This window comes from Sarcophilus harrisii, chromosome 1, assembly GCF_902635505.1.
Source record: "Sarcophilus harrisii chromosome 1, mSarHar1.11, whole genome shotgun sequence".
Taxonomy (NCBI): Eukaryota; Metazoa; Chordata; class Mammalia; order Dasyuromorphia; family Dasyuridae; genus Sarcophilus; species Sarcophilus harrisii.
In genome coordinates, this window is record NC_045426.1 from 271345181 (window position 1) to 271359435 (window position 14255).

The following is a 14255-nucleotide window of genomic DNA, read 5'->3' on the forward strand; positions in this document are numbered from 1 at the left end:
TCATAAGTATCTAAGAACCCAATGGAGTTCACATGTTTGGGAGATTTCAGAGAGCATGCTGGGAGATATCCCACAATCCCACTCTCAGAGAAGTAGCATAAATAGAGCACTCTGGGAGATACAGGAAGGTACTCGCCTCATTTGGAGATTGAGAAGCCACGAGTTGGAGTTGAGCTGGAGGCTGAAGAAAGCAGAGGCAGAAGCCAAGAACTATTATTAACTTTGATTTCTTCTTTTGAAAACCGTTCTTTTCCTTTGACCATTTTTCAATTAATAACTGGCACTTATTTTTAGAAATCTGAATCAGTTCCCTATATATTGAGACCTTTTTTTAGAGAAATCCAATGTAAAATTTTTATATTCTGCTTTCCTTCTAATTTTGGCTATGTGGGGTTTCGTTTGAGCTAAATCTTCTGAATTTAATGTAATCAATTATATATTTTGCCTTCTGTGATCCCCTCTGACTTTTATTAATTCTCCTATCCATAGATGTGCTCCCTTAACTTGTTTATGATATCATCCTTTACATCTAAATTATATACCCATTTTGAACTTGGTATACAGTGTAAGATGCAGGTCTACTCCCAGTTCCTGACAGATTGCTTTCTAAGATTTTCAGCACTTTTGTCAAATAGAGAGTCCTTGCTCCAATCAAGTTATTATAGTCCAATACTATAGTTATTATAGTCATTCACTTCTGTATATTGTGTAACTTATCTATTCTATTGGTCAGCCATTCCCTTTATTTTGATGATTGCTACTTTGTTATATAGTTTCAGACCTGTTGTTTCTACGCCAAATGAATAAGGAAGTTGATTTCATAATATTGTCATTTTTATTATATTGGCTTAGTCTACTTACAAACAATTTTTTTTTTAAATCCTAGCAGTGTTGCTGAGTCAAAGGGTTTTGTTGTTTATGAGTTCTTTGTGACTAGTTTGATTTTGTTTTCTAGTTCTTAGACCTCTTTGAGCTACAGACTTAGTAGTGGCATTGCTGAGTCATTATTAAAATAATAGTCTACTTATAAGCAATTGTTTAGATCTGTCTTTACTTGTGTGAAAAGTGTTTTGTTGTTGTGTTTTTATATTTCATATAGTTCCTTGAAAGTTAGGCTCCCAAATATTTAATCCTGTATGTAGTTATTTATTTATTTTTTTAAATTATAGCTTTTTATTTACAAGATATATGAATGGGTAAGTTTTCAGCATTGACTCTTGCAAAATCTTCTGTTCTAACTTTTCCCCTCCTTCCCCCCATCCCCCTCCCCTAGAGGGCAGGTAGACCAATATATGTTAAATATGCTAAAGTATATGTTAAATACAATAGATGTATACATATCCATAGTTATTTTGCTGCACAAGAAGAATCAGACTTTGAAATAAGGTAAAATTAACCTGAGAAGGAAATCAAAAATGCAAGTGGACAAAAAACAGAAGAATTGGAAGTGCTATGTAGTGGTTCATACTCATTTCCCAGAGTTCTTTCACTGGGTGTAGCTGGTTTTCTTTATTATTGAACAATTGGAATTGATTTGGTTCATCTCATTGTTGAAGATGGCCACATCCATTTGATCATCATATAGTATTGTTGTTGAAGTATATAATGATCTCCTGGTCCTGCTCATTTCATTCAGTATCAGTTCATTTAAGTCTCTCCAGGCCTTTCTGAAATCTTCCTGCTGGTCATTTCTTACAGAACAATAATATTCCATAATATTCATATATCACAATTTACTCAGCCATTCTCCAATTGATGGGCATCCATTCAATTTCCAGTTTCTAGCCACTACAAATAGGGCTGCCACAAACATTTTTGCACTGTATGTAGTTATTTTTAATGGAATTTCACTTTCTGTCTTTTCCTGCAGGATTCTGTTGGTAACATAAAGAAATACTGATGATTTATGCCTTTAAAAAAATCCTCCAACTTTGTTTCTACTTGTTTTTAGTTGATTCTCTTGAGTTTTCTAAGTATATCTTATATTATTTACAAAAAATCCAATAGTTTGGGTTTTTGCATTGCCTATTTTTTGGTGTGTTTTTATTATCTTTTTAACATTAAAAAAATTGAATTCCAAACTTTCTTCCCTCCTCTAATCTCTCCCCTACTGACTGAGAAGGCAAGTAATATGATACAGATTATACATAAGAAGTTATGCAAGACATATTTTCATATTAGTCATGTCAAACACCAAGAAAATAAAAGTGAAATAATTATACTTCATTTCACACTCAGGATTTTACCAGTTCTCTTTCTTTGAGACCTTTGGAATTGTCTTAGATCATTGTATTAATCAGAGTAGTCAGTCATTCACATTTCTTCATCTTAATAGTATTGCTGTTATTGCATGCAATGATTTCCTGATTCTGCTCACGTTATTCTGCATCAATTTATATAGGTTTTTCCAGCTTTTTGTGAAACTTCCCTTCATTATTTCTTGTAGGACAATAGTGTTCCATTATACATCACAATTTATCCAGCCATTCCCTAATTGATGAACAGTCCTAACTTTTCAATTCTTTGCCTCCACAAAAACAGTTGTTACAAATATTTTTGGACATAGTCCTTTAAAGTTCTTAGATCTCTTTGAGATACAGACCTAGTAATAGTTTTTGCTGGGTCAAAGGGTTTTGTAGTTTATGAGTTATTTGTGATGAGTTTAATATTGTTCTCAGAATAGTTGGACCAATTCACAACTCCACTGACAATGCATTTAAATATTCCCTCCATTATTTGTCATTTCTGGTATATGTGGGGAAGTACCTCAGAATTATTTTAATTTGCATTTCTCTAATCAATAGTGATTAGGAGCATTTTTTTCATGATTATAGAACACTTTTTTTTTTCTGAAAGCTGCTTATTTACTTTGATCATTTATGAATTAGAAAATGGCTCTTACAACTATGAGGAACCACCTCATACCTCTCAGATTGGCTAAGATGACAGGAAAATATAATGATGAATTTTGGAAAGAATGTGGGAAAACTGGGACGCTAATACATTGTTAGTGGAGTTGTGAACTGATCCAACCATTCTGGTGAGCAATTTGGAACTATACCCAAAGGGCTATCAAACTGTGCATACCTTGTGATCCAGCAGTTTCTCTATTGGGCCAGAATCCCAAAGAGATCATAAAGGAGAGAAAGGGACCCAAATGTGTAGCAGCCCTTTCTGTAGTGCAAGGAACTGGAAATTGAGTGGATGCCCATCAGTTGGGGAATGGCTGAATAAGTTATAGCATTTGAATGTAATGGAATATTGTTGTTCTGTAAGAAATGATTAGCAGGATGATTTCAGAGAGGCCTGGAGAGACTTACATGAACTGATGTGAAGTGAAGTGAGCAGAACCAGGAGATCATTGTACACAGCAACAAGATTATATGATGATCAATTCTGATGGGCGTGGCTCTTTTCAACAATGAGATAATTCAGGCCAGTTCCAGTGATCTTGTGATGATGAGAACTATTTACAAGAGAGAGGATTGTGGAACTGAATGTGGATCACAACATAGTATTTTTACTCTTTTTTTGTTGTTGCTTGCTTGCATTTTATTTTCATCATTTTTTCCTTTTTGATCTTTTTTTCTTGTGCAGCATGATAATTGTGGAAATATGTATAGAAGAATTGCACAGGTTTAACATATATTGGATTACTTGCCATGTGGGGAGGAATGGGAAGGAAGATAGGAAGAAAAAAACTCGGAACACAAGGGTTTTGCAAGGATGAAAATTGAAAACTATCTTTGCATATGTTTTGAAAATAAAAAGCTTTTAAAAAAAGGAAAATGCTTCTTTTTTTATAAATTTTACTTAGTTCTCTATATATCTGAGAAGTGAGGTTTTTAATCAGAGAAACTTGTCTATGATTGTTATTCAGCTATTCAGTCATGTCTGACTCTGTGACACCAGACCTTTTGTCCTCCACTATCTCCCAAAGTCTTTCTAAGTTCATGCTCACTGCTTCTGTGATGATATCTATCTATCTCATCCTCTCTTATCCCTTTCTCCTTTTTTGTCTTTAATCTCTTCCAACACCAGGGTTTTTTCTAATGAGTACAGTCTCGTCATTATAAGGCCAAAATATTTAAATTACTGCTTCAGTATTTGACCTTCCAGTGAAGATTCTGAATTAATTTCTTTAAGTATTGACTGGTTTGACTTCCATGATGTCCAAGGGACTTTGAAAAGTCTCTTCTAGCACCACAATTTGAAAGCACTAATTCTACCGTAGTCACCTTTCCAACTCTCAGAGTCATACATTGCTATTGAAAAAAATATAGACTTGTTGGCAAGGTGACATCTCTGCTTTCTAGTATGGTGTCTAGATTTACCACAATTTCCTTCCATGGAAAGCATCTTTTAATATCATAGCTATTTTCTCTATTAGCAGTGATCTTTGAGCCCAAGAATATAAAATTTAATATTGCTTCTATTTCTTCTGCTGCTATTTGTTAGCAAGTGACTGGATCACTTGCTAGAATATTAGGGCTTTTTTTTATGTTAAGCTTCAAGATAATTTTACACTCTTATCTTTCACTCTCAGGAAGAGGCATCTTAATTCTTTCTCATTTTCTGGCATCAGAGTGCATGTCATCTGTAAATCTGAAGAGTGTTGATATTTTTTTTCCAGCAACCTTAATTCCAGCTTTTGATTCATCTAGCCAGAAATTTCACGTGTTGCATCCTGCACATAAATTAAATAAATAAGATGAAAATGTACAGCCTTGTTGTACTCTTTTTTCAATCTTAAACCAATCAGTTGTTCAATGTTTAGATCTAATTATTTCTTCTTGGACCAAATATAGGAGATAGTGAGCTGATCTGATGCTTCCATCCCTTTGAGGTCTTGCTACATTTGTTGTGATCCACAGTGGAAAAGGTTTTATAGTAGCCAAAGAAGCAATAGATGCTTTTGTAGAACTCCCTTGCTTTCTCCTTAATCCAGTGAGTATTGGCAATTTGGTTCACATATTGCTAAAGTCAAGCCTGCAGAATCTTAGGTATGATTTTGCTAGTGTATGAAATGAGCACAACTGTATAGTAATTTGAATTATTTTTTGGCATTGCATTTCTTTAGGATCAGGATGTAAATTTTTTTTCCTAAACTGATGGCCACTGCTAAGTTTTCCATATTTGGTGCTGTGTAGCATTTTAGCATCATCATCATTTTTTTTTTTTTTGCTGAGAGATTTTTTTTTATGTATGCATATTTATACAACATGCTGCACAAGAAAAATCAGATCAAAAAGGGAAAAAAATGAAAAAGAAAACACAATGCAAGCAAACAACAAAGAGTGAAAATACATATTGTGACCCACACTCAGTCCCCACAGCCCTGTTTCTGGATGCACATGGCTCTCTCCATCACATATTTACTGGAATTGGCATGAATGATTTCATTGTTGAAAAGAGCCACATGCATCAGAATTGATCATCCTATAATCTTGGTGGCATGTACAATGATCTCCTGGTTCTGCTTCCTTCACTTAGCACCAGTTCATGTAAGTCTCTCCAGGCCTCTCTGAAATTAGCCTGCTGGTCATTTCTTACAAAACAATAATATTCTATTTATTCAATTTATTCAGCCATTCTCCAACTGATAGGCATCCACTTAGTTTCCAGGTTATTGCCACTACGAAAAGCCTGCCACAAACATTTTTGCACAACATCATCATCTTTTAGGATTTTAAATAGCTCAGCTAGAATTCCATTGCCACCACTAGCCTTATTGCTAGCTATTTCAATTTCTTCTTTTTCTTTTCCTTTGAAATATCTTTTTGTTTCTGTCTCCTATATAGTAACTCTATCTATCAGATCTAATCCCTTAAAACTACCATTTTTACTTCATATTCATAAGGGATGTTATTTAGTCATACCTATATAATTTTCTCAAATTTTTTCAATTTTTTGAATTTTACAATGAGAAGCTCATGAGCCACAGTCAGCTCCAGATCTTATTTTAATTGAGTTGTAAAAACCTTCTCAACCTTTGGCAAGCTACATTGGAAACAACTGAATCAGTAGCTGCAGTAGCTGCTTCCCAACCTCACAGCCCACAGATGGTAAGGGGATCAGAAAACTGGTTAGAAGGAAATTATAAGACTCCCTTTTGCTGCCACTGGAGGCAGGACTCTGTTGCATTGCCCATACTCAGATTTAGGTTTCAGTTTCAGGGTGAGGAGGACCATCAGCACACCAGAGCTTGCAGTCACAGGGAAGCAGAGACCCTGACCACAGTTTCAGGATAGAGTAGAGTGGCTGGGTTCACTCACAGACAAAGCACTAGGAAACAGAACTCTCATTAGATCATAGCACCTGAAAACAACTGAAAGCTTACAGATCCTCACAATTAGCTTTGAAAACAGCTGCACACAAATCCTGAAGCCTGGAAAAGTGTGCCCATCAAGCCTAGAAACAGAATCCTACTTTAGCATAGAGTTAAAAATTAAGGGAAAAAAAAGTCAAGGAAAAAAGTACTGACTCAAGAGAGTTACTATGGTGACCAGGAAGATCAAACATATTCAGATTAAGCCAAAGGACAAAAAGAAGCAAAATAATCTAATGAAAAGTGGAATTGGCCAAATAAAAAAATAGGTTCAAAATTCACTGAAGAAATTCATAATTCACTCCTTAAAAAGTACAATTGAGCAAATATAAAAGCTCATTAAAGAAAAGAATTACTTAAAAATTAGAATTGGGCAAGTAAAAGATAATGACTTTATGAGACACTAAGAACCAATAAAACAAAATTAAAAGCATGAAAAAATAGAAAAAATGTGAAATATCTCACTGGAAAGACAACTGACTTGGAAAATAGATCAGGAGAAATAATTTAAAAATTATTGGCCTACTTAAAAGCCATGATCAAATAAAGAGTCATCTTTCAAGAAAACAATCAAAGAAAATTGCCTTGATATTCTACATCAGAAGGTAAAATAGAAACTAAAAGTCACCTCTTACCTACCTACCTACCTCTTGAAAGAAATTACAAAATGAAAACTCTCAGAAATAGTATAGTCAAATTCCAGAGTTTCCAGTTGTTCAAGCAGAAAATATTATAAGCAGCCAGAAAGAATTCAACAGTTCTTAGGTCATTTCTGAAGCTATGCTGACTCTCAGATAGATGACTATTTTTCCAGGTGAGATATCAGTCTATTAAGGAAGACTCTGGCAAGAATCTTGGCAGCATTGACTAAAAAAAAGAGACACACATACACACCTGTCCTCCATGACTGTAATATTCTCTTCCCCCTTCTCTTGGTACATCCCTCTTTCTCACCAACCTTCATTTTTTGGAGATTATTCCAACATAATCAACACACACACTTCTGTCTGTAGAGGACTAGAAAAAGTTTAGCCTTATTAATCCTTATGATTTGTCTTTCATGTTTTGCTTTTTATGCTTCTCTTGCATTTTCTTTTTGAATGTGAAAATTTTTATTTAGCTTTAATTTTCTCAGAAATGTTTGTGAATTCTCTATTTCATTAAATGACCATTTCCACCTAAAATTTTGTTAGGTATGTTATGCTGGGTTATAATTCTTGCTCATTTGCTTTCCAGAATATCACATTCCAAGCCCTGCATTCCTTTAATGGGGAAACAGCTAAATTTTGTGTGATCCTTATTGTGGCACCAGTAATTTGAATTACTGATAATTTTTTCTAACTGAAGTATTTTCTTCTTGGCCTGGAAGCTCTGGAATATGGTCATAATGTTTTATGATGCCCTGAAGGCTACTTATGGGCCAAAGACTTGTGGTACATCTCAGCTACTCAGCATTGATGGGGTACATTGATGAGTGATAAGGATATGATCCTGCAGAGATGGGCGGAACATTTCCATAGTGGTCTTAATAGACCTTCATCAATCAATGCTGAAACCATTTACTATTCACCTCAGGTTGAAATTAATTCCTTTCTAGCCCAATTTCCAATTGAAGACAAATTTTTGAATGATGTTAAGGCTCCTCCCCTGTGATAAAACATCTTATCCTGAATCTATTCCACTTGAAATTTACAAGATGAAAGAGGGGTCTATTGCTCATAGGAAAGCTGACTGAAATTTTCTGGCTTGTATGGCAAGAGGAGGTTATCCCCAGTTGTTCAAGGATGCCTTCATTGTCCTCTATAAAGGTAAAGGGAATAGATTGTTCTGTGACAACTATGGGGGATGAGGGTATGTGTATGTTTGATTCTTGCCAAAGTCTTCCTTAACAGCTAATACTTCACCTGGAAGACATAGGAACTGTTGGTACAGTGTTTGCTGCTCAAAATCTCCAAAAGAATGCCTGGAGCAGAACAGAACTCTGTACACAACATTTGTTGATTTGATATTGTCAGTTATGAGGGTTTATGGAAAATTATGTCAAAATTTGGTTGCCCAGAGAAGTTTATCATTATTGTACATCAGTTTCATCACAGCGTGCTTTCATGGGTCCTGGATAATGGACAATGCTACTGCACTTTCCCAATTATCAGTGGAGTGAAACAAGGCTATGTATATACTTCCATGCACAATCTTTTCAGCAATATTGTTAGATGCTTTCAATAAGGATGAGCAGGACCACATATTATCATCAAGGTCAATGCATCACATTGATGGTAAATTATTTAACTTAAATGAAGGGGCATGGGGCAGTTAGGTTGGCACAGTGGATAGAGCACTAGCCCTGAAGTCAGGAGGACCTGAGTTCAAATGTGATTTCAGACACTTAACACTTCCTGGCTGTGTGACCCTGAGCAAGTCACTTAACCCCAAATGCCTCAGTCAAAATAATAATAATAATAATTAAGTGAAGGGGCAATTGGTTAATGATTTTTTGTTTGCAGATGATTGTGCATTCAATGTTGCTGTGACGCAACAAAGTGTGGACTGATTCTGTGCTGTTTATGCTAATTTTGGCCTAACAATTAACAGCAACAAAATACCAGACAGCACCACATGATCCATATGTGAAATTATTGGTTACAGCAAATGGAAAAGTTTTGAATACTGTGGATAAGTTCATTTACTTTGGCAGTCTACTTTCCAGAGATGTGCACGCATTGTCAGTCACCTCAGTATTTGGGAGACTCCAGTGGGAAGTGTGGGAGAGAAGAAGTATTAATTAAATTGCCTGCCCAACTGAAGGTCTGCAGAGCTACAGCATTGTTTTATGCTGTGAAAACTGGACAGTATCCCAGCACCATGCCAGGAAATTGAATTGCTTTCATTTATATTGTCTTAGAAAGATTCTGAAAACTACTTGGCAAAATAAGGTACCAGACACTGAGGTCCATTCTTAAGTTGGACTGTTAAGCATTCAAACTCTACTACAGAGAATAAATTTGAGGAACTGCTTCATAGGTTAATTAAACAACACAACTCACAAGAGGAGTTTCCCACCATTTTTGAACCTTGGGCATATGAAAAGAGAGGAGGAAATCTGCTTATACATATTTAGAGGGAAACATACATTGGATGTATCAGAAAGATTGAAACCGGGAAGGGAATGGCCCAATCCATTCTCTGAAGGGAGGGGCTGTGCCAAACCAACGAAAAAAAAACTTCTCTTGCTTCTGTGTTCAGTGCTCCATCTTCCCCGATACTTCATAGGCCTACTCTTCTAAAAGTGTGAGAATCTTTTCCTGTGAATCTGCTCATGAATATCTCCCAGCGTGGTAGGTTTGCTGGTATCCATCTTGATTAAAAATAAATTTATTTCTCAATTTATGATTTTGATAACTTGCCAGAGAGATGGCAGGCTTGAAACTAAAACAATGAGGAGGCAGTACTGTGGAGGCTTCCATCAGCTCTAGGTTGAAAGTCCCTGCATTTTTTGAAGGAATGTAGCAGCACTCAGGATAACAGTTGATCTGGGAAAAAAAACAGTGACTACAGATGCTCACGTGGAGCAATCCTAGGGTGGAATTCAAAGGACTGATTTTCATCAGATGAAATACATATTGCTTAAGTGTATGACCCTCTTCTAATGTATTCTATATGATCTCTCTCCTCAGACTTTGGGGGAAAGCATGTGTTGTAAGAGGAGACAATAAAGAAGACAGGGGAAGAGTGATTAAGGAGTTACAAGGAGTTCTATGACAATATAGCTTCACAGAATTTAAAGTAGAAGATTACATAGATGGAAAAGGTGGTCAAAAATTTGAAATGCTAAAGAAAGTTTAAAGAGAATGAGGGCAAAGAGAAAGCCACTGGATTTGAAGAGTAAGAGATGATCTTTCAGACAGTACTTTTGTTGTGTCCGAGAGTCATGGTTCATAGTCGGTTTGAAAGAATTAAAAGAGATTCTCTTGTAGTCACAGAGACTATATTAAGTAGAAAGTAGAAAGTCTAGTAATTAGTTAAAAGTTAGAGAGAGCTTATATATTGAAATTCTGGGCTTCAATCAGCAGACTGACCTTGGAAATCAGGCTGTACATCTTATATACACAGATTCTTAAAGGAAAGCTAATTTTAAAAAAATTTCCTACATTTTTTCTCAAGCCTACTTAACTGTCTCCTTTCAACTCAGAAGGAAAATCACAGCCCATTAAGGTTCCTTTACTCCATCAGCTCATTCCAGCCACTAGGTCCCCATCCCTCAGGACAGTATGTCATGGCATCTTGATTCAAAACAATATATTACCTCTCTAATGTTCCAGCAGAGGCTGTGATTTTCAAAAAAGGCATCCCCAGAGGTGATAGTCTCATCTCCAGTCAACATTTTGAAGGTAGTGGTTTTCCCTGCACCACTGAAACCCAGAAGCCCTAAGCATTCTCCCTTCTGGACTGTTAGAGTGAGTTTGTCCACAGCTATAAAAGGAACTTGTTTGAAATATACCTGTAAAGGCACAATATGTTAAAGAAATAATGGTGAATTTTTGCAAGAAAAACATACTAAGTCAACTTCGTAGAAGCTATTCCCACAATTACAGCCCTGATTTCTCTTCCCTGATTGCAAAGACAAGTAAAACTAACCTTGGGACATGTCTGAAATGCCCTTGGAAGGACAGCATTAACTATAGGTTGGCTTTACCTTTGTGAGTTTCCTAATAACTAGCAGGCTGTTCAAAGATGATATCATATTTTTAGGGCACTCCAGGACTTTCTCTCTCTCCTTTACCACATCTTCATCTTCAGGAAATGTTACTGGATCAGAGTTAATCTTCTATATTCAAATATAAAAATTCAAAGATGTGAGTGACCTGAATGCAAGCTGGGCCCAAGTGAAGCTGTGGGGGACGAGTCTTTGCATAAAGGAGAAGAGGAGAGCTTGATAACATTAACACAGAAGCTCTAAGAATTTTCATCCATCTGCACGCTATGGTTTTTGAAATTGTACCCATGCAACTTTAATGAGGGGAATGCTCATGCTTGCTTGGAACTGTGAAATTGTGGGGACATTAATATTTTGTCAGGGAAAAAAATCATATTCTGAATATTTGAGGAAGAGCATTTGTTAAGTGTCTATTATAGGCTATGTACTGTGCTAATCACTTTTACAATAGTCATAACAACCCTGGGAAGTATTTGATGCTATTATAATCTCCATTTCAAAGATGAGAAAACTGAGGCACATAGTAAAGAATTTGTCCAGGGTGAAAAAACTATTAAGAATCTAAAGTGGAATTTGAATTTATGTCTTCCTCACTCAGGGCCCTGCGCTCTCTATCCACTGGGCCACCTGGCTATCTTTATCATTGAAAAGAATAGCTTAGAAAGGCAGGCTCCTTCCTCTCTGGGTTATACATGACTGTGGGAGAGAAAGTTGGGGTTCAAAGGAGACCCCAAAAAGGTTGAGTTCCATACTGGTGATGCAAGGTGACTCAAAAGAATTTGCAGGTTTGGACCCATTTCTAACTCAAGAGGCAAAGTTTATTATAATTATAATGTCAATTGAAATGGGCTAAATTCCAAAGGAATTTAGCAAAGAACTAAGAGCAAAAAAATTTTCTAGGAAAGAGAAACAAAGATCAGGTTCTTACTGAGCCACAGATTGTTCTCTGACAGTCAGCATGGTTTGTGGCACTCCTAAGGCGGGAAAGCCTTAGGGTTTCTCAGAAATTGCTACATTCTCCCTAGGAGATAAGCTTCATCAATAAGAATTGTGTTTTAGAAGTCTCAATTATAGAAGCTAGAACTGCCTTATTTTTTTGTTTTTTGCTTTGGCTTTTCTTTCCTCCTTATCAAGCATTAACCATATTGTTATCCTCTCCAACGATGTATTCTCTACCATTCTAAAATCTTTTGGCTCCCTTGACTTTCTACTATTTCTGCTTTGATAACCTGTAACATTTCCCACAGCCCCTGCTATAAATTTTCTCTTTATTTCAACTCCCCCAAACCACCTAATTCTTCCACATTCAGCTAATGAACTTGCCTCCTTCTTTATTGAAAAGACAAAAGCTATTGATGAGTTTCTTTAGTTCCTCTCTTCCTTACTTCAAATATTCCGTCTTCACTTATTTTCACCTTTACCTCCTTCCTAACTCTCTTCCTTCCCTTCTATTGTACAGGAAAAAGTTGATTTTCTCTTGGTTAAGGGCAACCCCTCCCCGTGCCCTTTATCTTTTTGATTTGCTGTAGAAGTTTGTGCGATCAATCATTCTTTTCTTCTTCCTCTATCTTTCATCCCTATTCCACATTGGTTCCCATCTATACATACATTCAAGTTCCTCTTATCCTAATAAACAATAACCTTCTTTCAAACTTTCCATTTCTGCCCTCATCTTTCCCATTGTTCTCCCTTTCACTAATAATTTAATTTTTAAAAATTTTTTACTGATAACTTTCTTGAATGGGTAGTCTATATTGCCTGCCTACAATTTCACCACTATCTACCCAGTCATCAATCTCTTGTAATATGTGTTCTGTTATTACTACATTATTAAGACTGCTCTTTCAGTGGCCACTAGTGACGTCTTAAATATTTAGTGGCACTTTCTCAGTCAACATCTTTCTTGGTCTCCAAACTTCCATTTTTTTTTTAACCACCCATTGCATATTATTAGCTTATCCTCTTACAAAAAGACTCTGTCTCCTGCTCTTTCTCTGACTCCCTTAAAATAGATGTTTCTCAAGGTCCTGTCCTAAGGTCTTATCTTTTCTCTTTCTATAACTTATCTCCTGAGATTTTACATCTATGACTTCAGTTATCATCTCTGACGATGATTCCCGAAATTACATCTCTAGCCTTGTCCACTCTCTGGTCTTTCTAATTATCTTTACCTAGGTGTCCAATCCTAGCAATTTAACATGTATAAAACTAAAATGATTATTTTCCCATAAAATTCCATTTTTCTTCCTAATGTCTATACTTCTGTCAATGGTACTACTTTGTCCCAGCCAGAAGGCAGCATCGTAAAGATGGAGATGTTTAGATTGTAAAGATGGAGGTCAAAGAACCTGGGGTCAAGTCCTACTTTTTCCATTTACTACCTTTGTGATCTTGGGCAAGGTAGGTACAATACTTTCTCTCTTTGAACCTGTTTCCTCAAATACAAAATCAGGTGGATAATATCAAAAGTCTCATTCAGTTCAAAATATATAATCTTATCTTTAATCCCTCCCTTTCCTTTAATTCACATTACAAATCCAATCAGTTAAAAATCCTATCAATTTCTCCTTCATAATTTCATAATCCTTGCATCCATTCTCTACTTAAAATTTCCACTGCTGTCACCTTAGCCTAGGTACTTTTCTTATTTGAACCTCACAAATGTCCTGAAGACTCTTCTACTTTTAATAAATGCTAGCTAATTGTAGATTGATCTTCCTGGTAGACTTGTATGATTAAAGAATTCCCAAATCTAAACAACTCTCCATTGCTTATCAAGTAAAGGTTGATCTCCTTGGCTTGGCATTCAAGACCTTTCACAATTTGGTTATAACTAACGATTCACATAATTTACCTTCCAACTGAATTATTTATTTCTTATATTGAAAAAAAACCAACTAATTATTGGGGAGATTCAGGATTTTTTCCTTTTTCCTTATCCAAAGTCCAGTCTTTCAAGGAGATCTCTGTCCTTGTTCAAAAATTTTCCCCACCTGAACAATTTCATCTAGTGGAATTGTTGCCCCACCAAACTTATAAAGCTTACAAAGAAAAACTAATTTGGGTGAAATCTGGCCCACTGACAAGTCTGGATGATTTTTAACATCTTTGGCAGTGGATTGGTGGAAATAGTGACTCCTATAATATAAAATGCTTGTATACGCATTATAAACCTTTGTATAAAATATAATAATAATTGAAATTATAAATTGA

At 35.8% G+C, this 14255-nt stretch overlaps 1 protein-coding gene across 15 annotated transcripts in view; it reads right to left on the minus strand.

Annotated features, from left to right (window-relative positions):
* The window catches only part of LOC100928701 (ATP-binding cassette sub-family A member 3), a 251867-nt gene that overhangs the window by 23598 nt on the left and 214014 nt on the right, over positions 1 to 14255 (minus strand). For 14 of the 15 annotated variants that reach the window (XM_031942176.1, XM_031942127.1, XM_031942136.1 and 11 more), the window contains 2 exons: positions 11022 to 11153; positions 10632 to 10826 (listed from right to left, as the gene is read on the minus strand). The exons of the other annotated variant lie outside the window; for it this stretch is intronic. In XM_031942176.1, the coding sequence (XP_031798036.1) occupies positions 10632 to 10826; positions 11022 to 11153 (327 nt within the window). The remainder of the gene's footprint in view (positions 1 to 10631; positions 10827 to 11021; positions 11154 to 14255) is intronic. 15 annotated transcript variants of the gene reach the window in all.